The sequence below is a fragment of the Gambusia affinis genome, linkage group LG09 (assembly GCF_019740435.1).
Source record: "Gambusia affinis linkage group LG09, SWU_Gaff_1.0, whole genome shotgun sequence".
Classification (NCBI taxonomy): domain Eukaryota; kingdom Metazoa; phylum Chordata; class Actinopteri; order Cyprinodontiformes; family Poeciliidae; genus Gambusia; species Gambusia affinis.
The window spans coordinates 386,378-412,694 of record NC_057876.1 but is presented as its reverse complement, the minus strand read 5'-3'; the positions used below and the strand labels follow the sequence as shown (position 1 = coordinate 412,694).

The following is a 26,317-nucleotide window of genomic DNA, read 5'->3' as shown; positions in this document are numbered from 1 at the left end:
CTTTAAGGACACCTACAAACAGACCATACCCCAGAACCTACTGTACTACACCCCTAGTGGAAGTTAATCTTCATTTCAAGTAAGATCAGTCTAATTCTTCCTGAAGTTCCACTTTCTGACAACCTCAAACTCAGTGGTGAAGAGGGGAGTTTTGCTCTTATCCAATGTAAAAATGCAAACATTGCTACACTCTCTCACTAGTTATGGAGGGACCAGGTCAAATTGTTTGATCTCTATCCAAAAGAGGTTAATGCTGCAGATCAGCTCTAATGCAACATGATTGATAAGCAGAGGTGTGATAGGCTGATTTTTATGAACGTAATTTCATTTGCTCTGTCTAAATTCAGGATTAGATTGTTTGCATCACACCAGCCCACCAAATGGGATCTGTCTGTGAGAAAATTTAGCACCCAGAAGCACGTGGGAGTGGGGGAAGAAGTTGAGTCCAAGGGGAGATAGTTTGCTGGGAGATTATTGTGTAGAAACCTGAGGTGAAGTTCAGAAACAAAATTTGCACATACAGTTAGGGCCAGAAATATTTGGACAGTAACACAATTTTCGCGAGTTGGGCTCTGCAGGCCACCGCATTGGATTTGAAATGAAACCTCTACAACAGAATTCAAGTGCAGGTTGTAACGTTTAATTTAAAGGGTTGAACAAAAATATCTGACAGAAAATGTAGGAATTGTACACATTTCTTTACAAAAACTCCACATTTTAGGAGCTCAAAAGTAATTGGACAAATAAACATAACCCAAACAAAATATATTCTTTTCAATATTTTGTTGCGAATCCTTTGGAGGCAATCACTGCCTTAAGTCTGGAACCCATGGACATCACCAAACGCTGGGTTTCCTCCTTCTTAATGCTTTGCCAGGCCTTTACAGCCGCAGCCTTCAGGTCATGCTTGTTTGTGGGTCTTTCCGTATGAAGTCTGGATTTGAGCAAGTGAAATGCATGCTCAATTGGGTTAAGATCTGGTGATTGACTTGGCCATTGCAGAATGTTCCACTTTTTTGGACTCATGAACTCCTGGGTAGCTTTGGCTGTATGCTTGGGGTCATTGTCCATCTGTACTGTGAAGCGCCGTCCGATCAACTTTGCAGCATTTGGCTGAATCTGGGCTGAAAGTATATCCCGGTACACTTCAGAATTCATCCGGCTACTCTTGTCTGCTGTTATGTCATCAATAAACACAAGTGACCCAGTGCCATTGAAAGCCATGCATGCCCATGCCATCACGTTGCCTCCACCATGTTTTACAGAGGATGTGGTGTGCCTTGGATCATGTGCCGTTCCCTTTCTTCTCCAAACTTTTTTCTTCCCATCATTCTGGTACAGGTTGATCTTTGTCTCATCTGTCCATAGAATACTTTTCCAGTACTGGGCTGGCTTCTTGAGGTGTTTTTCGGCAAATTTAACTCTGGCCTGTCTATTTTTGGAATTGATGAATGGTTTGCATCTAGATGTGAACCCTTTGTATTTACTTTCATGGAGTCTTCTCTTTACTGTTGACTTAGAGACAGATACACCTACTTCCCTGAGAGTGTTCTACACTTCAGTTGATGTTGTGAACGGGTTCTTCTTCACCAAAGAAAGTATGCGGCGATCATCCACCACCGTTGTCTTCCGTGGACGCCCAGGCCTTTTTGAGTTCCCAAGCTCACCAGTGAATTCCTTTTTTCTCAGGATGTACCCGACTGTTGATTTTGCTACTCCAAGCATGTCTGCTATCTCTCTGATGGATTTTTTCTTTTTTTTCAGCCTCAGGATGTTCTGCTTCACCCCAATTGAGAGTTCCTTTGACCGCATGTTGTCTGGTCACAGCAACAGCTTCCAAATGCAAGACCACACACCTGGAATCAACCCTAGACCTTTTAACTACTTAATTGATTACAGGTTAACGAGGGAGACGCCTTCTAAGTTAATTGCAGCCCTTAGAGTCCATTATCCAATTACTTTTGGTCCCTTGAAAAAGAGGAGGCTATGCATTACAGAGCTATGATTCCTAAACCCTTTCTCCGATTTGGATGTGGAAACTCTCATATTGCAGCTGGGAGTGTGCACTTTCAGCCCATATTATATATATGATTGTATATCTGAACATGTTTTTGTAAACAGCTAAAATAACAAACCTTATGTCACTGTCCAAATATTTCTGGCCCTAACTGTAGGTATATTTCTCCTCCACATATTCCAGGCTCAAGTTCGATGCATTTAAAACAGTCCATTGTGTAGCGGTTAACATTAGTACATGATAGTTTCTTGTCACCTTTCAGGATTGGGGAACATGGTTGTATGATTTATGGGCAACAATTTTCTTAATTTTGGTAGATCTGCGATTGGCTGATACTTACATGTGAAACCGATTTTATCCCCTGACCTCATCTACTTCTGCAAAGGTTAAAAAAAAATAAAAAATCAACCACTTCCGTCTTTTGGTCTGCATTGAGAGAAGTTTGGTCAAACCTATTTTGGAGAAAGAAAATCACAAAAATTCAGAAAAATGCAAATCCAAATATACAGAATATCCTGGATAAGTATTATGAGGACCCCTAAAATTTACAGTAAAATTATTTTCTATGGCCTCTGTATATGGGTTGCATGCTCTGCCTCTGCAATACCGCAGTGCCCAAGTATACGTTTTTAAATGGTTGTTATGAATACTAATTGTGGAAATTTAAAAGGAGACTATCTGTCTGCAAGTCTTCTACTTATTTGACCTCAACTAGTGCCAGAGAAACTAAGTATTCAAGGAGAAGGGTGGAAGCAAGATACAACCACACTCTAAAAAGCGTTTTTTTGGCTGTAGTTTATTTTATGGACTTATTCACATTAATCTCACTTAATTCATTTAGCCTAGTGATGACAACTTTTTTTGTATTCAATTAACTTAAAAGTTACAAATCTAACTTAAATTAGCTTATTTAACTTAAAGGAACTTTTTACTTCGACCTTCCTTGAAATAATTGAGTTCAATGCCAGTTTTAGTATGTTTGACCAACTCAATTTATTATGTTCATCCAATTCAATTTACTAAGTTTTTATAACTTAATTCATTAAGTGTTTTTAACATGACAAATATAAGTTACTCTTACTCAAATCATTTATTTTTGTCTAATAATTCAAATCTCTTTGACTAAATTAAGTTCAGAATGTGGAACCAATGGTATTCCACATTTAAGTAAATCAGTGATTTAGGTAACAAGGTAACAGCTCAAAATAAAATAAAGAAATTTTTTTGTACAATTATTTTTCCTACCTTTAATATGCCTTAGGAAAATTTAAAAAAAGAAATTTGAAAAAAAATTTTGACACAAAGAACCATAATTTATGCATGAAAGGGTTAATTGTATTTTTCAAATTTTTAGTTTTCTCATAGACCTATTTGTGTCTTTAATAAACCTTATGCTGATAAATTTTACAGACCATCAGCTCAAACTCTTAAGTTGTTCCAAACTAAAAAAACTAAAATATCCAAAGTTACATTATCACTCACATTATACTTAAAATAGAACTTGAATTTAAATCAGTTTAAAGGCATGTTTTAACATGTTATTGTAGTTTCACTGAAAAAAAGAATATAGTAGAACCAACTTAATTGAATTGCTCCATAACAAGTAATTCAATTAAATTGAACCATCCATCCATCTATTTTCTGTTCACCCTTGGTCCCTAATGGGGTCGGGAGGGTTGCTGGTGTCTATCCCCAGCTAACGTTCCAGGCGAGAGGCGGGGTCACCCTGGACAGGTCACCAGTCTGTCGCAGGGCAACACAGATACATACAGCACACACAACCATTCACACACTCTCACACCTGGGAGAATTTAGAGAGAATTAACCTGACAGTCATGTTTGTTGACTGTGGGAGGAAGCCGGAGAACCCGGAGAGAACCCACCAGGCACAGGGAGAACATGCAGACTCCATGCAGAAAGACCCCGGGCCGGGAATCAAACCCAGGACCTTCTTGCTGTAAGGCAACAGCTCTACCAACTGCGCCACTGTGCAGCCCTAGTAAATTGAACCAACTGAATTTAAGTCCAAGCTTGGACAAGCTTGTCCAAGCTGGCCACCCACTGGAATGCCAACACCACGGCACATCATGATGCGAGCTTCACCAGAGTATTCTCCAAAAAGTGTATTTTTTGAAACAGTTGAGTTCAGTGCTGCATTTGTATCCTACAGCTATCATGACACAAGTTTCACCAGAGACAGATCCTGTACCAACTGTGGTGCACTGGTGGCATAGGGGTATAGCACAACCCACATCAGGAGACCTTAAGTCCTCGACGTGGCCGTTATAAGTTTGATTTCAGCCTGATAACCTTAGCTGTGTGTCTTCCCTCTCTATCATTACCCACTTTCCTGTCTAACTACTCTCAAATAAAAGCTGCCTGAGCCATAAAACCCTGGTAGAAAATAGATCATTTATTAGTTTACTTATTGATTTGAAGTAAGATAAATGACTTGAGTAAGACATTTTACTCATTTTAAACATCCATCTATCCATTTTCTGTATACCCTTGTTCCTAGTGGGGTCAGGAGGGGTGCTGGTGCCTATCTCCAGCTTCCTTTTAAACAAACTTAATGAATTCAGTTTTTAAAAAAAACTTAATAAATTGAGTTGGTGAACTTAATAAATTGAGGTAGAAGATCCTAATACATTGAGTTGGATAAACTTAATTGAATTACTCACACATTTATACACCAATAAGCAGATCAGTAGGCAATGCCCAGAGGCACATGCAGATGTGGCAGAAGGCAGCTAGAATTGAACCTACAACCTTCCAATCACAAGACAACTACTCTACCCAGAGAGCCACAGTTGCATAACACAGACCTGAGTGCTGGGGAAAAGTACATCCTCTTCAAAATGGGTGGCAACCAACTTAAAGAGACTTTATCGCCACCTACTGGTGAAGGACACAGTGCCCAATTCCCCATTTCCCTTCTCATAACTTGAATAAAAATCATTCATGTAAAGTTTAAAAACCAGAACTTTAATTATTTAAACTTTATTAGTATACATTAACTAATTACATCCAATGCATTCTACAATTGATTATATTATGTAGTGTCAAGAAAACTCAGTGTCAGCATTAGGGAAAGATAGACTAGATCAGGGGTCTCAAACTCCAGTCCTCAAGGGCCGCAGTCCTGCAGTTTTTAAATGTACCACAGGTACAAAACACTGGAATGAAATGGCTTAATTACCTCCACCTTGTGTAGATCAGTTCTCCAGAGCCTTAATTATTCTATTCAGGTGTGCTGCAGCAGAGGCACATCTAAAAGTTGCAGGACTGCAGCCCTCGAGGCCTGGAGTTTGAGACCCCTGGACTAGATGATTGATTTTTCTTATTTGATTATTTCTGCTACTGAATTAAGCTGTACTGACCCTTGCAAAATTGCCTTACTAATAAAATATTTAGCATAAAGAAAATCTAAAAGATGTTGTGGACATTCAATTAATGAGTCACCTTAAAGTTCTTTGATGGTTGTAAAATAGCTCTGATGTTCGATTCTGGAGAGGAAGAGCTGGAAAATGTTTTATTTTCCAGCTCTTTTAAATTTGCTGGTAGCCCAGATTTAAAACATCATCCTTGGGACTCGCCCGAGTCACTAAAACCTACCTGGTTCAGTAACAAGAGCAAGTTGTAATTAAGAGAAGGAGCGACCGTTAACAGGTGAGCTCTGTGAAACTAGTTGACTGCAGGCTGCTCAGTCTGGCTAATTCACAGGGGGAAGAAGGGTGGGACACCTGGATGGAGGTCGTCAGAAACCAGGCTAATCAAGCTCGATGCCAGCTTAAACAGAGTTTACTTCAGTTCTGGACAGGGTAAATCTCAGCAGATTTAGGAAACTCAATTAACCTGTTAGATGGAGAGCTGGTACCACATCTCCCCTCTCAGAAGAGGAAGTAGAGAGTGAGAGAGAAAGGGGGGGGTGTTGCAACCACGACAGTAGATAATTAATTTAAAGTAATATGTATACAATATGAGTTTTTAAAAACAAACAGATGTGAATGCATAAAACTTAACTGCCATTAATCATTTCTGTGAGTATAAGGTTGCCTGGGGTAAATGTAAGGGCACCACTACTGCAAGAGTACCATGATGCACCATTTATGTGTTAAGCTAACCTTCACATATACATGTGTGAGAGAGGGCTAACATCAGCTAACTTGACCTTGTGTCTTCAAGTGTTGGCTCACTTGACTGCAGTCTTCATGTCAAACTACTGTAAGTCTAAAGATAAACATAAAAAATAGGGACACACCAGAAATGATCAAGGTAGACAAATAAAGGCAACCCCCCCAAAAAAAACAGATAACACTGAATTCAAAAACAAATAAACTACATGATATGGGATGAAGAACTTTTAGGAATTAACAACTGTGTACAGGTTCTCAATCCCACATGTTTATGCTTTTTTGACAGTACTGGTAACAGCGACCGGCACTGGCAGATGATACAGGAAACTATTTATTTGCGCTAGCACAGGATAGGATAGTAACTAGCATGTCCAAGCTGGCCACCCACTGGAATCCCTATTCCCTCTATTGTCTATTAGCCCATATAGGCAGACATTACCAGTGGAGAGAGCTAGCATGGCCTGTTAATAGATTGCATCCTATTTAAATCAACAGCTATTGAGCTGTTAAAATATTACGTTTCAAATATCGGCAAAAAAGACCATTCTCCACTTTCCATATGATAGTCATAGATAATTGTGGAAATTCATCCATTCAACAGTTACATAGAGTGCAGTGTGTAGCAGTTAGCCTTTCCAATGCTAAAGCCAACCTATTTGCTCAAATGGACAGCAGAGTGTGTAGGCAGTTCTGTGGTATCCTGCCCAGGCATGCCAGTCACTAGCCTTTCCAAAGGTAACTCAAGTGAGTAGCCACCTGCTCATTTGCCAGCACAAACCACTAAGTTACAGGTTCCAGGTAATTGCAAAGAATATAGCTTCCAGTAGCAAGGACGTAGCAAACTCTGGGTACGCAATAGTCTTTAATTTTGGCCCCAATACAGCACCATATTTTTCCATTGAATTTGAGTACTATCCATAAGACAGATCTGCTCTGAGTTGAAACCAGCTCAGAGCATATTAAAAATATTGTTTGACATGAAGACTATGACACCTTTACATATTGAACTATACTGTGTGTTGCAAATATGATTAAATTAATGGCATGTACATACTCTTCCTCTTTCCAGTGTCGATGTCCGAAGTGGCAGCCTCACAGAGCAGAATTATCCCAGCAGTAACAGCTCCATCTTACAATGAAGTCAAGGCTGAAACAAGCTTGATTTAGGTTTGCACAAAACTCATCATCTTACAAAGCTGGAGAAAGGCTGTAAAGTATTTTCTAAATTTGTTGAATATGCAGGAATATACAGAATGTCATGTCCTACAGTGCTTTTAGGCCTTTATTTTGTGATTCCACCTGCCTCCCTTTGGAGGAAAACATCAATACTTATGGTATTGATGTTTTCTGGTCTTACCCAGGCTTCCCTAATTTTAATACATATAGAATGACATTACAAGGCACCAATCATATTGATCATATTGATTTTTTGTTAGTGAAAATAAGAATCATACTTCAGTCATAAATCCATTTTCCCCTCCCCTGGATAGAGACTATAATGATTTTCTATAAATCAACATTTTCAAATCATAATTATATGATTTGAAAATTTCACAAAAAATCTGCAGATATATATTTTCTTAAATTGTTGTATCATAGAAAAACTGCAAACATCTTCTGAATTTTCTGATATGCCAGGTAACTGCCAAGCAACAAAACCTTATCAAAAATTCAATAATGTATATGTCTTCCACATCCTCAATTTACAATTTGGACAGACACATTATCTACCGCTTCCCCCAGGAATCCATAATGTATCCACCAGCATGTGTCCCGTTGGGCGAAGAGGGCTCTCCTTGCCCAGTCTTCTTGCCGAAAAAAAATTCTCAATTGCATTGAGAGACCAGAGGACCAAATCCATCCGTGATGCAGAGTCACTTGAGGTATGCAAAAGCACATTTGGACAAGCCAGCTTCATTTTGGAATAAGGTGCTTTGGACTGATGAAACAAAGATTAAGTTGTTTGGTCACAACAACGGCTGTTATGCATGGGGACAAAAAAGCAGAATTACAAGAAACACACTTGCTGCCCACCGTAAAATTTGGTGGAGGTTCCATTATGCTTTGGGGCTGTCTGGCCAACCGGTACTGGGAATCTTGTTAAAGTTGAGGATTGAATGAATTTCACTTGAAATGAGCAGATTCATGAGAAGAATCAACATGACCACGTCTGGGTGAGGGAACACTATCTCCAATGATTGTCTTCACCATAAGAGGTCTTCTCGTTGAGAGGAGCCAGTTGAGGTGGCTACTCCCCTGAAGGAGCTGGCCCAAGTGGCTGGGGAGAGGGAAGTCTGGGGCATCTTATTTAAACTGCAAACCCCCACAACCCGACTCCGGATAAGCGGAAGAAGATGGAGATATGTGGGATGATTCTATGCTTCGAACCCATCAAACCTAACTGAACTGGATTTGTTAAGTAAGGAGAAATAGTCCAAAATACCTTCATCCAGGATCCAGACACTCATTAGAAGCTGTATACTCTAACAAGTGTTTCTGGTTGTAGTTCATTTCATGGACTTATTTACATTTATCTCACTTGATTCATTTCGTTTAACCCCTTAGCCCGTACCAGAACACCACCGTGTCGTTTTTCCATAGCATTTTCCAGGGCTGAAATTTAAGGGTTTAAACTCTCTGCTGGTGTCCATTATGACGCTTTTATTGGGCAGCATACAGCCCACTCCTTTAGAATGACACCGCATTCGACCAATAATGTTATAAAATGGCTTTTTCTGAGGCAATAACAGGGCGACTTGAGCTCATTTTAACATGCCTGTAATCTTTCTGGAATATTTCTGACTGGTCAACTCGGAGATTAAATCTAAAGCCACTGATGTGTAGCCAACAAGCGTTCTGTCATAAGTATACAAAGCATTTTGAGGTTTGTTTTGACATGAATTCACCAGCTAAATGTGTAGCCACGCATAATGTGAGCGCCTTTGCTACGTCAAAGTCAGGCTCTGTGCACCCTCAGGCGTAACAGTGTTTACAGGACTTTTTCTCACCAACGGAGACATGTTGTCAGAAAGTGTCAAAACTAGATGCATTTCTTCAACAGAACTTGATAACTCACGGGAGTGGATAATTATGGCAGTAAGAGTGCTGGCAAGTTTTGGATTTGAGAATACTGGAAACATTTTGTTGTCCGCTGCTACAGTCAGAGCAAGGGCGGGTAAAATGTACCGAAGAGCAAGAATGGGGGCTGAGGGAATGGTGGCGTGGGAGGAACGGGGGGGATGGCGAAGGATTTTGAAGAAGAAGTGATTTCCACTATTGTGTCTACCAGAGGATTCCTCTGGTCATTATTTTTCATTAGCACACTAGAGCATTCATTAGAGCCCTCACTGATGACTGTATGTTGAAGCACTGAAGAGTTACAGTCATTTGAAGTTTGTATATTGTTTGTATGTTGTTGTCCAAGTGTGCCATTTGGAGAACATACTTGGACAACATATGTACATCCTCAAAAATAAAGATTGCCTAAATGATATTTCTTTCTTGTGCTATTTTGATCAGTCTTGAAATCCACAAACAGAATGCTGTATTCTGCAGATGTATTGCATTTTCCAGTCCATTCATTCGATACTTAATGTGCATTTACAAGAAATAAAAATGAAAAATCTGGGTGAAGCTAGATTTTTCAATTTCTTTTATGTTACAAATGTAATAGCTACACTGTAAAAAATGAACTTAGGGGCTTATCACATTAACAAAAGAATATCATGTACTTTTAACTAAATAATTTCATGTTTCAAAAAAGAAAACGTGATACAATCATGTTGGATAAACAAGAAATTCAACAACTTCATGTTTATGAAATTTAATCATGTTGAGATAACATGATTCATTATAGTCAGACTTAGGGTGACCAGATTTGGGTTTCTGACAAGGAGGACCCTTTTTTTTTTCTTTTGTTGTTGGTGGGGGGGGGGGTGCAGTGGGGGGGCGGGGGGGGGGCATGAAGTAAATCTACTCTTGTTACTGACCTTATACTGCTTAACAGTATGGAAAGCAAAGCTGCCTTCTGCTGCAGTGACGGCTGCTCTGTCTGACTTTGTCACAAAGAAATCTGTGACTTCAGCCGAAGAGCCTCTGGCTGCTTTCGCGTGCTTTGCTGAATTCACATGCAGTTGCAGGTCGTAGAATCGGCAGACACACATGTGCTACCACCTGTCACACTTAAGGTTTAACTAGTCTAGCGGCCGGTGTACAAGTCAACTCAGCTATCTTTACTTTTCCCACACACACTCACACACATAATGCAACGTGATTGGATTTGGGGAGAAGGGGGTGACTAATATGCCATATAAAGAAACCTGGAATGGAGTAGTGGAACGGAGTGGCAATGTAATCACAATGCACTGTAAGCTATGTAATGTGTTTTGAGGCAGTTGACCAAAATACCGGGCGATTTTTAAATTCCCCCCGGACATTTTTTTAGGTCTGAAAAGTAGGACATGTCCGGGAAAAAGAGGATGTCTGGTCACCCAAGTCAGACTGATCTTATGCTGAAGCCGAGTGAGATCACAGGATATCACACGAGTTCACGCAAGACAATTGTTTTTGTCTCAACTTAAATAACGTCTTCAAGTTGAGATAACGTGATTCTATTTATTCAGATTCATTTCCCTCCAAAGAGGATCTAGTGAGATCATGAGACATCACTGTTTTGTGCCTGGGAAAACTTCAGAGTGGTTTTAGTTACACATTAAACTATAGATATTTGTTTTTCTATGCAGGGAACTATTGGCATATAAGAACTGTACTGTAAGAGTGCAGTTCTTTCTTTCAGCATTTAAGAACTGTAAAAAAAGTCTTTTTTTAAAAACGTCTTTGAATTAACGTAATTAAATCATGGACAGGATTTCCACACGATTAAATAGCTTTCTTTCAGCATGAAGCATGTTTGTTGAGCTAACTTAATTTTCATGAGTTGGATCAACTTAATAAGTAGTGTGAAGGTATCACTGTAATATAAGTTGGTTTCTCCAGTGTGCTGTGGTGGTGCAGGGGTTTAGCACACTGCATGTTTGGAGGCCTTAGTCCTCGACACAGACGTTGCTGGTTTGACTCCCGGTGACCTTTGCCATGTCCTCACCCTGTCTGCCTACTGTCTCAAAAAAATACGAGCCACTAGCACTGCAAAAACTCTTCGGAGAAAAAAAAAGGAAAAACAAAATGTTGGTTTCAACTAAATTGCCATTAATCTTAGTCAGTAAATTATTTTGTCCAAAGCATTGCAAATTAGTTGGGCTGGCTCTTTTAAATTACATTGGATCCAACTTTAGTAAATGAGTTGAATCAACCTTAATAAATTAAATTGAGCCAACACAATTGCTTTACATTGGAATAAATATAATATATTAATTTGAGCCAACACTTAATAGAATAACCATAATAAAATAAGTTGAGCCAACTCATTTTATTTAAATTAGAATAACAATAGTATATTAAGTTGAGCCAACACGTTTGATTTAGAATCAACCATAGAATAACCATAATAACATAAGTTGAGCCAACACAGTTGCTTTACATTGGAATAACCTTAATAAATTAAGTTGACCTAACACATTTGCTTTAAATAGGAGTAACAGAATTACATGGTGCTGAAATAAAGCAAAAATAATCAGGTGGATAACCTTTCCATGATTTTTTTACGTTCATCTAAAGCAGGGGTGTCAAAGTCAAATGGACGGAGGGCCAAATAAAAAATTTAGCTACAAGCCGAGGGCCGGACTGATCGAATGTTCATTGAAATTTTTTTAAATGACGCATATAGTCTAGTGCAGCGGACCGTGCATCTCGCATTTTTTCAGACGGGGTGCCGGCTTGCTGCGGTCTGCGGGCCGGTTCTAATAATAAATCAAGATCATCCCAGGGGCCGTAGAAAATCTTCTCGTGGGCCGGATGTGGCCCGCGGGCCTTGACTCTGACATATGTGATCTAAAGAGTTGTTTTTTTCAGTGTACAAACTACTTACAGTTAAAGTATTTTTGACTGCAAAAATAGAAAATTTAGCTTGTAATCTTCATAAAGGGACCAAGCTTTAGCATGTACTCCAAATTGTTCAAGGACAGCAACTGATTTAATTTGGGTATACCTTTTCAGTTATTTTTGGTGATTCAGGGGGTTAGGGTTAAGGGGTTAATGATGACAACTTACTTTTTTGTGTTCAATTAACTTAAAAGTTACACATCTAACCAACTTAAATGAACTTTTTACTTTGACTTTATTTGAAATAATTGAGTTCAATGCCAGTTTCTTATCCTACATCTGACCAACTCAATTTATTATGTTCATCCAACTAAATACATAATTATCATCCAACTCAATTTACTAATTTTTTGTAACTTAATTAATTAAGTGTGTTTAACATGACAAATTTTAGTCAGTCTTACTCAAATTATTGTTTTTTCTAATAAAAAATTCTAATTGCTTTGACTAAATTCTACAGAAAGTCAACTCAGACTTTTAAGTTGACCCAAACTAAAATATCAAAAATTACACCATTGACATTTTACTTAAAATACAACTTGAATTTAAATAATTTTAAATGTACATTGTAACATGTTATTTTAGTTTTTCTAAGATCCTATACAAAGAAAATAGTTGAACCAACTTAATTGAATTGCTTCAATTGGCAAAGAGCAATTCAATTAAGTTTATCCCACTTAATTTATTAAATTGGTTAAACTTAATAAGTAAGAGGGGGAAGACATGCAGCTAAAGTCATAAGGCTAGAATTAAACCTGCGATGGCCACGTTAAAGACTAAGGTCTCCTTATGTGGATTGTCACTGCAGCACCCTGGTTGGTACAGGATCTGACCCTGATGAAGCTTGCGTCTTGACATCAGACTTACCACACTAACAATTAATTGAAATTGAACCTTTTTAAAGTATTTTCTAAAATGTGTATTTTTAGACTATATATATATATACAGTACAGACCAAAAGTTTGGACACACTTTCTAATTGAATTCAATGAGAAGGTGTGTCTAAACTTTTGATCTGTACTATGAATAAAGGGGAGGCAGGCTGTCATCATTGAAAAATATATAATGAATAAAAATAATTCATATTAATATTAGGATCCCAATGATGGATAAAAACTTTGGACTCGGTGTTCCCTCGCCCGGACGCGGGTCACTGGGGCCCCACTCTGGAGGCAGGCCTGGAGGGGAGGCAAGACGGTGAGCGTCTGGTGGCCGGGCTTTTACCCATGGAGCCCGGCTGGACTCAGCCCGAAGAGGAAACATGGGCCCCCCTCCCATGGGCCCACCACCTGTGAGAGGGGCCAAAGGGATTGGGTGCATTGTGTGATGGGTGGCGGCCGAAGGAGGGGACCCTGGCGGTCCGATCCTCAGTTGCGGAAGCTAGCTCTTGGGACGTGGAATGTCACCTCTGGTGGGGAAGGAGCTGGAGCTAGTGTGTGAGGCTGAGAGGTTCCGGCAAGAAATAGTCGGTCTCACCTCGACGCAAGGCTCTGGTTCTGGAACCAGTCTCCTTGAGAGGGGCTGGACATACTTCCACTCTGGAGTTGCCCTGGGTGAGAGGCGTCGGGCAGGAGTGGGCATACTTGTTGCTACCCATCTCGCCTGTATGTTGGGGTTTACCCCGGTGAACGAGAGGGTAGCCTCCCTCCGCCTACGGGTCCTGACTGCCGTTTTTGCTTACGGGCCGAACGACAGCTCAGATTACCCACCCTTTTTGGAGTTCCTAGAGGGGTACTGGAGAGTGCTCCACCTGGGGACTCCCTTGTTCTGCTGGGGGACTTCAACGCCCTCACTGTCATTTCACGTGGGAAATGACAGTGAGGCCCGGAGGGGCATGGTTGGGAGGAACGGCCCCCCCAATCTGAATTCGAGTGGTGTTCTGTTGTTGGACTTCTGTGCTCATCATGGATTGTCCATAACGAACACCATGTTCAAGCATAAGGGTGTCCATATGTGCACTTGGCGCCAGGACACCATAGGCCGCAGTTCGATGATCGACTTTGTCGTCGTTTCATCGGATCTGTGGCTGTATGTCTTGGACACTCGGATGCAGAGAGTTGCGGAGCTGTCCACTGACCACTACCTGGTGGTGAGTTGGCTCCGCTGGTGGGGGAGGATGCCGGTCAGACCTGGCAGGCCCAAACGTGTTGTGAGGGTCTGCTGGGAACGTCTGGTGGAATCCCCTGTGAGACAGAGCTTTAACTCCCATCTCCGGCAGAACTTCGAACACGTCCCAGGGGAGGTGGGGGACATGGAGTCTGAGAGGACCATGTTCCGTGCCTCCATTGTCGAGGCAGCTCATCTGAGCTGTGGCCGCAAGGTTGTCAGTGCCTATCGTGGCGGCAACCCTCGAAACCGTTGGTGGACACTTTCGGTGAGGGAAGCCGTCAGGCTGAAGAAGGAGTCCTATCGGGCCTTTTTGGTCTGTGGGACTCTAGAAGCAGCCGACGGGTACGGGCAGGTGAAGCAGCATGCGGCTCGGGTGGTTGCTGAGGCAAAAACTCGGGCGTGGGAGGAGTTTGGAGAGACCATGGAGAAAGACTTCCATACGGTTTCGAGGCGAATCTGGTCCACCATCAGGCATCTGGGGGTGGGGGGCAGTACAGCACCAACACTGTCTACAGTGGGGATGGTGTGCTACTGATCTCAACTCGGAATGTTGTGGGCCGGTGGGAAGAATACTTTGAAGACCTCTCCAATCTCTGGGATCGAGGTCGCCGAGGTGGTCAAAAAGCTCCTCGGTGGCAGGGCCCCAGGGGTGGATGAGATCCGCCCGGAGTTCTGGATGTTGTAGGGTTGTGTTGGCTAACGAGACTCTTCAATATCGCATGGACAACGGGGGCAGTTCCCCTGGATTGGCAGACCGGGTTGGTGGTCCCCCTGTTAAAAAAGGGGGACCGGAGGGTGTACTCCAATTACAGGGGCGGTCAAACTCTTAAGCCTCCCTGGCAAGGTCTATTCCGGGGTTCTGGAGAGGAGCGTCCTTCGGATTGTTGAACCTCGGATTCAGGAAGAGCAGTGTGGTTTTCGTCCTGGTTGTGGAACACTGGACCAGCTCTACACCCTCAGCAGTGTCCTGAGGGTGCATGGGAGTTCGCCCAATCAGTCAACATGTGTTTTGTGCACTTGGAGAAGGTGTTCGACCGTGTCCCTTGGGGAGCCCTGTGGGGGGTTCTCCAGGAGTATGAGGCACCGGGCTCCTTGATACGGGCTGTCAGGTCCCTGTATGACCGATGTCAGTCTGGTCCGCATTGCCGGCAGTAAGTCGGGCTCATTCCGGTGAGAGTTGGACTCCATCAGGGCTGCCCTTTGTCACCGATTCTGTTCATTACTTTTATGGACAGAATTTCTAGGCGCAGCCAAGGTGTTGAAGGGATCCATTTTGGTGGCCTTAGGATTGCATCTCTGCTTTTTGCGGATGATGTGGTCCTTTGGCTTCATCAGGACGTGATTTGCAGCTCTCGCTGGAGTGGTTCACAGCCGAGTGTGAAGCGGCTGGGATGGCGATCAGTGCCTCCAAATCCGAGGCCATGGTCTTGAGCCGGAAAAGGGTAGAGTGCCTTCTATGGGTCAGGGGGGGTGTCCTGTCCCAAGTGGAGGAGTTCAAGTATCTCGGGATCTTGTTCACGAATGGGGGAAGAAGGGAGCGGGAGATCGACAGGCGGATTGGCGCAGTGTCTGCCGTCAAGTGGGCGCTGTACCGGTCTGTCGTGGTGAAGAGAGAGCTGAGCCAAAAAGCGAAGCTCTCGATTTACCGGTCGATCTACGTTCCCACCCTCATCTATGGTCATGAGCTTTGGGTCATGACCGAAAGAATGAGATCGCGGATACAAGGGGCCGAAATGGGTTTTCTCCATAGGGTGTCTGGGCTCTCTTTTAGAGATAGGGTGAGAAGCTCAGTCATCCGGGAGAGACTCAGAGTAGAGCCTCTGCTCCTTCACATCGAGAGGGGCCAGTTGAGGTGGCTCGGGCATCTGATCAGGATGCCTCCTGGACGCCTTCCTGGTGAGGTGTTCCAGGCACGTCCCACCGGGAGGAGGCCCCGGGGAAGACCCAGGACACGCTGGAGGGACTATGTCTCTCGGCTGGCCTGGGAACGCCTTGGGATTCCTCCAGAGGAGCTGGAAGAAGTGGCTTGGGAGAGGGAAGTCTGGGCCTCCCTTCTGAAACTGCTACCCCCACGACCCGACCCCGGATAAGCAGAAGAAGATGGATCATTTATAATGCTATATTCACCCAGTGCTTTGTACTATAAAGTATTTAGTTTTCACTAAGCTTAACCAATTTTTATTATTTTTTCTTCAAGATTGCTATATTTCCGAAACGAAGCTGGTATATACAGTAGCAAGCTGACCCTCACCATGGATTGCGCAACCTCTTGCTAACTGCACTGGCTGCCATTCCATGGGAGTATGTTCCTCCTATCTGTACGTCACCAATAAAATGGTTAAAAAGTATTTAATATATGAACTGATTTTTCATAATGTAGCTCATTTGTATAATGTACCCTCTTTTTTGTGGCCGACTGTGTTTGTAACATGTTTTGTCTGCTGAGGAGCGATCATAAATGGCAAAGAACAGATTTGAGGTTAGTTTTCTTGCCTCATGGCAGGGGGCGCTCATGATCCCAGACTTGTGCCTCCATAACTGCAGAGCGAGCTAACCATACAGTAAACAGATAAAGTACAACGATATATTTATTGTTTTCTCCTCTCTTCCAACATCAATATGAAGGACCACATTTCTACTCTTTAACAGTTTTCTAAAGTGGATTTTCAATTGAAGCAGGAAATAACTAAAAGAAGACCAACACCGGAGCTGAAAGGTTTGCTTTGAGACAGTTTGATGAGTCTCAAACAGAGTGGTATACAAGAAAAGACATGTTGAAGATAGACTTGGCTTTAGGTGAACGGATATTTTTGTGCAGAATGATTGGCGCATGGATTTAATTTATAAGAAAAGGTAAGACGGCAATAACATTTTGTTGTTCAGTTTTTTTATGAAATGTGTGTGTTACAGTTTGTAAAGTGAGCTACAGTTTGTAAAGAAGTCAGTAAAGAAACAACCCACAAACTACTGATAGATAAAAGCAACGGTAGTTATTCTACCACAGTAATCCCTTATTAATAAAACATTAACCCTAAAAATGGACTGAATGTTCTATTTTTTTGCAAAATATTTGTTTTTGTGTAGAATCCTAAAACATAAAGTGGCATTGTTGTCAGTTGCTATGGCAACGAGTCTGTGTATAGATTTTCCAATTCAAACGCTGCCCTCCAGCGTTGTACGCATGCGCAAAATTTCAGTATGTAAACAATAACATGCAGATATTTATAAATCTGATCAAGGAAGTACCTGTGGAGGGTGGATAAGGCTGCTCCGAGGACTGTGAGGAGCAGCCTTCTCTCCACCATGGACTTCTATCCATCCTGATGCAGGGGTAAGGGGCTCCACATCATGAAGGACTCCACCCATTCTGCACACAGTCTGTTCCAGCCCCTTCCCTCAAGTAGGAGGGTGAGGATGACATGTGAGCGCGCAGGGCAAGAAAACCAGGCTGAGAAACAGTTTCTTCCCTAATCGCGGAGCAACATGCTACAGACTCCCCATCTCTACATAACAGTCTTAGATAAAATCCTAAGTAGAGCATAGATTATCATATCTTGCAATTTTGTGGGCTATAACAAAGTTGGCTGCTATATGAAAGAGTGAAAGTTTGTAAAAAGAATTTTGTTTGTCTTGTTTGTCTAAGAAGTAATTGCTTTGTATTCTAAAAATATTTCACTGTTGAATGAAGATCTAACAGTTTTAGAAAGAAAAAACAGCAAATAAAATATCATTGGTGTGCAATCAGTGTAAGCCAAAAATGTTAAGATGGGGAAAAAACAAAGGATACTGAAGAGTAGGACAATGTGCGTCTCTGCCACAAACTGGGCTTGGCTGCTCCCATGGATGTAACTCTGAAAACGTAGTTAAAAGTTTTAGTTCATGTATAAATTCACCTTAACATCAGAAAACATCTTTTGTATGTTTTTTTTTTGCTTTTGACACAGCTGCAAGAACAAAACAACTGACTTTTCACACTATACACACAATCTGTGCTATATACAACCAGTGATGTCAGTAATGCGTTAATTTGTAACGCGTTACTGACGTCGGACCACTTTTTTCAGTAACGAGTAATCTAACGCGTTGCTATTTCAAATCGAGTAATCAGACTACAGTTACTTATCAAAATCACTGTGCGTTACTATTTTCTTTTGTTATTTAATCGTATTTCCTCTACGCGTCTTGTCGAGTGACCGACGTCTCTATGCGACAGAAATGTAAACAATGGGGGAGATGCGCATTTTGTTGGTGGAAAAACTGGAACTATTTTGAGTTTCTGTCGCCAAGTCCGATTATTATAAGCGGCTTTGGGCTTCCTTTTTTTTAAAGTCGCTTGCAAATTTAATGAGTGGCGGGTTGCGCCTTTTTGGGCTCGTTTTTGAACGTGAAGTTACTCATTTGGGCTTGGAAATGAGCAGAGACTCATAATAAATCCCAGAATTTGTCCGTCATTAAGGTAGTTTTAGTCAGTCTCTCCCTGTTCATCATTTCCCGGATGATCCGTCCCGCTGTGTCTTTGTTAATGTCAAGTTAATGTATTACCTCTGAATGACGTCGAGCTTCGCGTTGCGCTCCAGAAAACTGCAAACATCGAGACTAATGTGCGCAATAAACGTGAAAACAACTACGAATGAATGTGTCCGTAGTTGGCAATGATTATAATGGAAACTTAACGCCATTATAATTATTAATATTAAGATAAGTGTCACAAATCTGTGCAGCAATCTGAGCTGTGGAGCGGCAGGAGGAGATCTGTGCGCTGTGACACCAAATGCAGGGCCGTAACGCAGAAGTTCGGGGAAGGAGGGGGGGGCTTTAAAAGCCTTCTTAGAGTTTTCCAGACAACAGTGGACCACACAAATTACTCACGTTTTTATTTTTTTCTACAATCTCCTCTTCAATTCAACCTTATCAGTGGAGACACATTGTTGATGTTGCCATTATAAAATAGCTTACAAAAAAGTATTGGCAAAGATCAATGTGATTTTCACAGGAGGCGGAGCGTTGTTGTTAGCAGCTGCTGAAAGTAACTAAAAAGTTACTTTTAGTGTAACTTAGTTACTTTCCAAGTCAAGTAGTCAGTAATATAACTAAGTTACTTTTTCAAGGATTAATCAGTAGTCCGATTAAAGTTACTTTTTCAAAGTAACTAGGCCAACACTGTATACAACACATTTACAAAAAATTCCTATTCAATTCAATGTATCGCAAAATTTTGGATGACAACTTCCTTGCCTTCTTAGCTCCAAGGCAGTCCTGAAGTGTGTGCACACCTTATAAAAAATTACAAGAAACGTCTGACTGCTGTGTTTGCCAACGAGGGTTTTGTCACCAAGTGTTAAATGATGTTTCACTGAAGGGGTCAAATACTTATTTCCTCCACTGTACATACATACAAATGTATACAGTTATATAAACACACATGTACACACGCACACACACACTTGTATTATCACGCGGACAAAAACAGTAGGTGCACTAACTGATGAGGAGATAGTCAATGAAGAAGCAGGGAAATGACCCGAGAACGGCTCTACTGTAGCTGAGTGAGTATACGTCTGCTGTTTTATGATGAATGATCCCTCTGTGCGAATAAGCGCGACCCGACACGGCCACTGACTGAGAGGGACCGGGAAAAGGAGCAGGGGCGTACTAAAATTCCAGAAGGGATATATGGGGCTAGGCAACAGTAAGTAACTAAGGCTACTACTGAGTGCGATTTGAGGTAGACGAGAGGTTGGTGATCCACCTTGGCTCACCGTGGGAGGGATGTGACTATTAATTTATTTATGCATTCGTTTGGATAAGCACCGAAGCATTTGAAATGCAGCCTGAGTGGCGCATACGAATACGGCTTGCAAGTTCAGGTAGAGGATAGACTAATATAGTTCCTACGTTTTCTAGATCTGCGAAACATGAATGAAACATGTGAAGGCTACGTCTTACCCCGAAAGCCCGAGACGGGCGTAGCGTGAGAATCCAATGGGAGGAGCCAATGAGCAGGCTGACAGCGGCCAAGCAAAGTGAGAGAAGCTGTTGGCGTGGCTGAACCAGAGCGGGGAACCGGAGGAAAGGAGATGGGATGAAAAGAAAGGGATCTGGTGAGATAGCTGGCTGAGAAGCTGAGGCGTACGGATGAGTGGTTTGAGCTCTGCTGGAAAGCGGAAAATGCCATAGATGGAGGTCCTTATCAGCTGGAACTTGGACGGTGATTGGAAGTGACGTATCTTGGACCAGCGTTGACTGGTCGACAGTGATGAGAGGGATGCACCGGTTGGATGATGCAGGTGGGGCTAGAAAGAGTCTTCCAGTTTGAATTTGTGCCTAGGCTTCATATTTAATGTTTTCTCCTTTCTTCCGACGTCAACATGGATGACTACATTTCTACACTTAAACAATTTTCTAAAGTGGATTTTTAATTGAAGCAGGAAATAATAATAAAAAGAAGACCAACACAGGAGCTGAAAGGTTTGCTTCAAGAAAGAAGTGTAAAGCAAAGATTGACTTTGTGAATGTTCTGCCTTTTCCGCTTTGCCTGCATTCTTTTCTCAACTTGTGGCACTATGTGGACTCAGAGGGTGGGTTTGTAAGGTTTTTCCATGAATGTTAACATCTCGTTGTGAAATATCTGAAGTTTTATATCTTTTTCTTTAGGATAGAAAGGCACCACAAACCTATGATATAAACAGAAACTTTCCGTAAGTAGGAAAGAAATAAAAATTCGTCCAAACTATTTGGACTGTTCCTGAGTTATTCTCATGGGTAATAAGTCATTTGACAGTTTTGATTGTTTCTGTTGTGTTCGTAGTTTGAATGATTTAATGGGCTGCTTTTAATGCCGTTTCATCTTAGCCTTAACAGACATAAACATGCAGTAAATAAATTGATTTTCAATCAGTGTTTTGCACCAAACAGTTAATAGTAATAAACAAGTTTTCACTGAGGCTTTGCAAGAGCCATATGAATGAAATAAGTAATTATTGATATGACAGAAAGCATGTGGCTTTGACACCTGGGTGGTGGGTGTGTCGATGTGGGCGTGGCTGTCATCAAGTATGAATGGGAAGGTCACTGGTGGGCTGGCTTTGTGTGTATGAGGAAGCAGGTGAGCGGGGCGGTCAGTCCTTGCAAAGTTTGGAGTATAATAATCAAAATAGAATAAATCGATAATTGTGACAGAAAGAAAAAGAGGTTTGGAGTTGATTGATACACGGACAGATGAGATTCCACGAATTAACCCAGTGCGGCCCTTTACCATCATTAGTTTGCTGTGTTTTATAATAAAACATGCTTATTATTATTAAGCCTTTGGTGCAAAAAACTGATTGAAAGCCGATTTATTCACTGCATGATTATGTCTGTTAAGGTTGAGATGGAACTGAACATGAAAACGGCCTCTTAAACCATTCAAACAACCAGCACAACAGAGACACAATTAAAACTGTCAGATGACTGATTACCGCACAATAGTAACTCCGAAAAAGTCCAAATTAGGATGTATTTTTATTTCTTTCCTACTTATGGAAAGTTTCTTTATAATATCATAGGTTTTTGGTGCCTTTCTATAATATAATAATCTTATATTAAAGCAGAAAGTGTGGCGGGCACCATAACAAAGGCTTGCAGTGTTCAATTATGCTGCATGAACTGATCAGTACAGTATTGTGAGGGACCGCAAAAGTATTTTTTTTCTTTATGTCCCCTCGAGGGCTCCGTAATATTAAAGCAGAAAGTGCGGCGGCCACCGTAAGAAAGCCTTACAGTATTCATTTATGCCACATGAACTGATCAGTACAGTATCACAAGGGCACACAAAACCTTTTGCAAGGGAACACAAAAACTTTTCCGAGTTAACGCGAAAGAAAAAAATGTCCACATGTCCACTGGAGGGCTCCATATGAAACAGATATTCTGTGGGAAAAAAATAAAACAAAATCAACTTCCGCTTCTCTCAGTACTAACTAGAAACAAGTAATCGGAGTCTGGAGGTCTTAGTCTTGTCAGTCACAATCTCATGTGGCACCACTCATTCCTCTTCCCCTCCCCTTTGTTCTCTGGTACCACTACAGCTTTTCCCATCAGCAGATCCTGGTGTGATTACTAGGCTAGTTAGCACATAAAACATTTTTCTGTAATGGTAAGTTGTTTCTCTGTGTTACGACTGGGGTCGTTTAACTTGATTATACAAATGAGTGTGCAGGTGCCTGTTTCTGATTGGTGCCTGGAGGACAACGGAGACGTCCAATTGGTGGCCTCCCAGAGGTGATGGATATAAAAGCTGGTGACGCGGACTTCCTGCCATCCATCCTCGGCTCATCCCAACCGACCACACTGTTTGACACCATGTAAAGTTCTGGAGTTTGTAGGAGTGAGCTGCCGTTTCTGTTTTCTTAGTTTTCACATGTTTTTCTTAGTTAGGGAGGTAAGTTTTTGTCATTTGGTTTATTTACTTTTAATTAGGTAAGTTGGTTAATATTCAGATAGTTTCCTTTTGTTTGTTGTTTTCAGCATTAGCGCACTCTAAAGTCATATGCTCCACTTGTTGTAACATTTAAATCGAAAAATACATCTTTTTGTTTTAAATAAATGTAATTAGAAAATGTTCAACTTTGTGTGTCTTGGCTGCTTGGAATCTGAAGAGGATGGATCCTTTATGTTATGATCTGGCCACGCCTAGACGGGTCGTAACATCTGCCATTAGCACATTGAGCAGTGAGTAAGTGAGGTTCAGTGACGGTGCTAAGGCCCTCCTCCTGTCTCTGACTGATTGTTTTTGTTTTCGGTGCATTTCTTCAGATGGCAATAATCACTCAAGGAGGAAGTGGAGGGTGTTGATCTTTTCACAAATGATCTGTCTCATAATATACTGTCACGACATTCACACATAGATGATTTTAATACAATTTTATGTTTTTATGAATCTTGTTGGTATTAAATATATAAGGAACATTCAGTTTATTCTATATAGAAGAATCAGGCTTAACAGTGAAAGAGTGAAGTTTAAAGAAGTAGAGGCAGCATACTGATAGTCATATAGTTATTAGCTGTGATGAGACAAAACTGACGGATTTAACAGAAAGTTATTTCTAGGTCCTTTTAGACAAAAACTAGTTTGAAAAATTGTCAGAGGTTTGACAAAAATTGTCAGAGCAACCAAAAAAAGCAACTTTTTTTGGTTGCTTTGACCAAAAAAAGTAAGCAAAATTTCTGAAGTCTATTCTTTACAGATTTCTAAAACAATTCACCACAATTCCAAGTGGAAGTCATATAAAAGGAGAAACTGCTATAAACGGATGTGGCTGGGAGGTTTGATTATCTGCTGGTTGCTCAGTCTGGCTAGGCCATTAGCTGAATGAAGCAGGGTTTGACATTTGGATGCGAGGCACTTAGAGGCTGACGTATTCTCCTCAACACCAGCTTAAGCAGGCCTGCTTGGGATAGGCTCTTCAGACTCAGGAGGTTTGGACCCTTTGAATGGAGAGCTGGTCCGGTCTGCTTCAAAGTAGTGAGATAAGCTCGATGCCGACAAGCAGGGGACCGTAGTTACATAGTGCACCTTTAACTTGAACTTAGACATAACTGTTAGAAAACCTATTAACATCTTAATCTTAAACAGTGCTGACGATACACTCAATAAACTTTTTTGTGTGCAAAAAGACATTATTCACATAATTTAACAAAACAGATTTTTTGGAAATCTGTCCACATCGCATTCCTCCAGTCCTACCGCCTTATGTTTTGCTTCAATTGGTCTTCAGCCTTGAGAGGACTTAACAAAATAGGTTTCACATATTATGCAAGTTTTCTTTTGATTCATTTTTCAAAAGTCATATCAAGCATGTTCAAGGAAGATAGTGGAAAAGAGAAACTGTCTATATCTAGCAGTTGTTCAAGAAATGAAAATACACTTCTTGTTACAACGCTGCGACTTAGTGGTCGAATTTAGCAAAATTTCCCCAATTTCTTTTGTGATCCTTGATTTTCCCAACAACATATTTAATTTTCAATATGTTCAAAGGTGAAGTGTGGGACAACAAAGACCACGACCTTAATAATAATCAAGATAAATATTAAAGATATGTCCCCAAGGTGGTCTTGTACATCTGTACCAAATATGTAAATTCATCAAGCAGTTTTGCAGATATAAATTTTTTGATCCTATAATGCTACCTATCACCAAAACTGTGGAAAACTCAATATACAGCAAAACATTTCATCCCCTATTAGAATGTCAATTCTTATTCTGAGGTCATAAAATATGGCGAAAATAACTGCTGTGATGGCTACTGCTAAAATGTTTGGTGTTGTGTCACTTGAACAGTTTTCAAAAATTTTCATATTTTGTCCACATTGTTTTAGAGGCTTGGCTCATATATGTTGTATGCCAAGTTTCATATCTAAGTTATAATGTGGGAGAAGTTATCAAAATTAGGTTTTGTCATGATAGAGTAAAAAATCTAGTTAGGTGGAAGTTGGCATGGCCAGCGTAAAAATGTTGCAGAATCATCCAAGAAGTGATTTATCATAAAGTTGTTGAATGTTAGACTCATTCTTTAGAAGTAACTAGCTAAAACATTATGCCCTTTCAAATAGCACCCCATAGGTATGGATGGATATGATTTTCTTTGTCTGAGTAGCACCAGTGTTTTTCTATTAAACTGCCATATTAGGTTTTTCCAGCATTTTCTGGTTCTTTTGCCCAATATATTTTAGAAGAGAATAAAAAGCAGAATGACAAATAATGAAAAATTTACACAGTTATGGAAATGAAATCTTCAGTGGAGCAGGGAAACAACATCCCATACGTTGCATGTTCATCTCACTCCGCGGAGTTGGAACCTAAATAAAACAATCTATGAGATGTCACAGATTCTATTATTGTAACTTCACCAGCAGCTGAACTTGCTTTCATTAACAATGTTCATATAATTATATTTTCCTCATGTATTTAAGCCATCTAGTGTGAGGGGTGCTACGCATTCAAATCAATGGTGAGATGCATAATGAAGATTTTATTGCAGCCAAAATTCAACAAGAATGTAATTAACCAGTACAGAATATACTATGCAACTCTCAATCTCATTTTTAGTGTTGTTACTAAACAGTATATTTTATTATTTTTTAGGGATTTTTTTTTTTATTCTCACCACTTGTCCAGTGTTGGGGTTCTTGTGTGCATATGGTGGTCCTCTGATATGGTTCCACATTTGGCCAGAAGTCATTATCAGGGCAAAGCACTGAAGTAAAAAAAAAGAAAAAAGTAAACTTAATCTCAGTGTCTCATTAAAAAGATATAAATAACACTAAAATTATTCATATTTCATCAAATTTTAAGCACAAACTGCAGCAAGTTTTGGTTGGATTTTATGTAAAGAACCTATGTTGCATACTAATTTTACCTCATGAATTTGGTATGCATAGGGAATTTCAGCAAAGCATTGCAAGTACTTTACACTGTAAAAGCATGAAACAAAAACAAAAATTATCACATTGCATTGATGAAATATAATGTAATGAAAAGCTGGAATACAGAATAAAATTTATGTCTCAGTGAATATTAATTTAGGGCAATTCTAAACAGATAGGTTTTAGCCTTGATCGCATTTGATATTTGGAGTTTTCTGGAAGTTTGTTTCAGATTAGTGGAGCATAACAACTGAATGCTGCTTCTCCATGTTTGGTTCTGATTCTGGGGATTGTTACATGCTCACATTTAGCTTCCATCTCCTGATTGTTTGTTGGTGGTGGGGGTGGGGCACAGCAAGCCCAGGTGTTTTTGGCTGGGCTGGTGGCGCACCTGAGGTGATAAGTGATGGTGACGTGTAAAAAGTCATCGGAGGTTTTGGCCGGGATGAAGTTTGTTTTCATTTGTTTTTGGAAAACCGGCTGAACACTAAAAAATTTTAGCACAGGGGAGTTACACGCCTGCCAAGACCCACCACCGACGAAATCACAAGAGGTGTGTTTTTTTTGTTTGTTTTTTTTTAGGAAAAGAGAAAAAAACCCGACATATTTAAAGACAAAGAAAACCAAAACTATTAAACGGAGTGGCTGATGG

General features: G+C 40.8%; 1 protein-coding gene across 4 annotated transcripts in view; it reads right to left on the bottom strand.

The window, feature by feature from the left end:
• Positions 1-26,317, bottom strand: part of LOC122836855 (magnesium transporter protein 1-like) — a 61,480-nt gene that overhangs the window by 1,027 nt on the left and 34,136 nt on the right. Inside the window, exons 6-9 of one of the 4 annotated variants that reach the window (XM_044126804.1) lie at positions 25,407-25,496; positions 20,206-20,304; positions 18,047-18,110; positions 7,208-7,282 (exon numbers count right to left, since the gene is read on the bottom strand). In XM_044126804.1, coding sequence (XP_043982739.1) covers positions 7,208-7,282; positions 18,047-18,110; positions 20,206-20,304; positions 25,407-25,496 — 328 coding nt within the window. The other 3 variants (XM_044126805.1, XM_044126806.1, XM_044126807.1) reach the window with 3 other exon arrangements.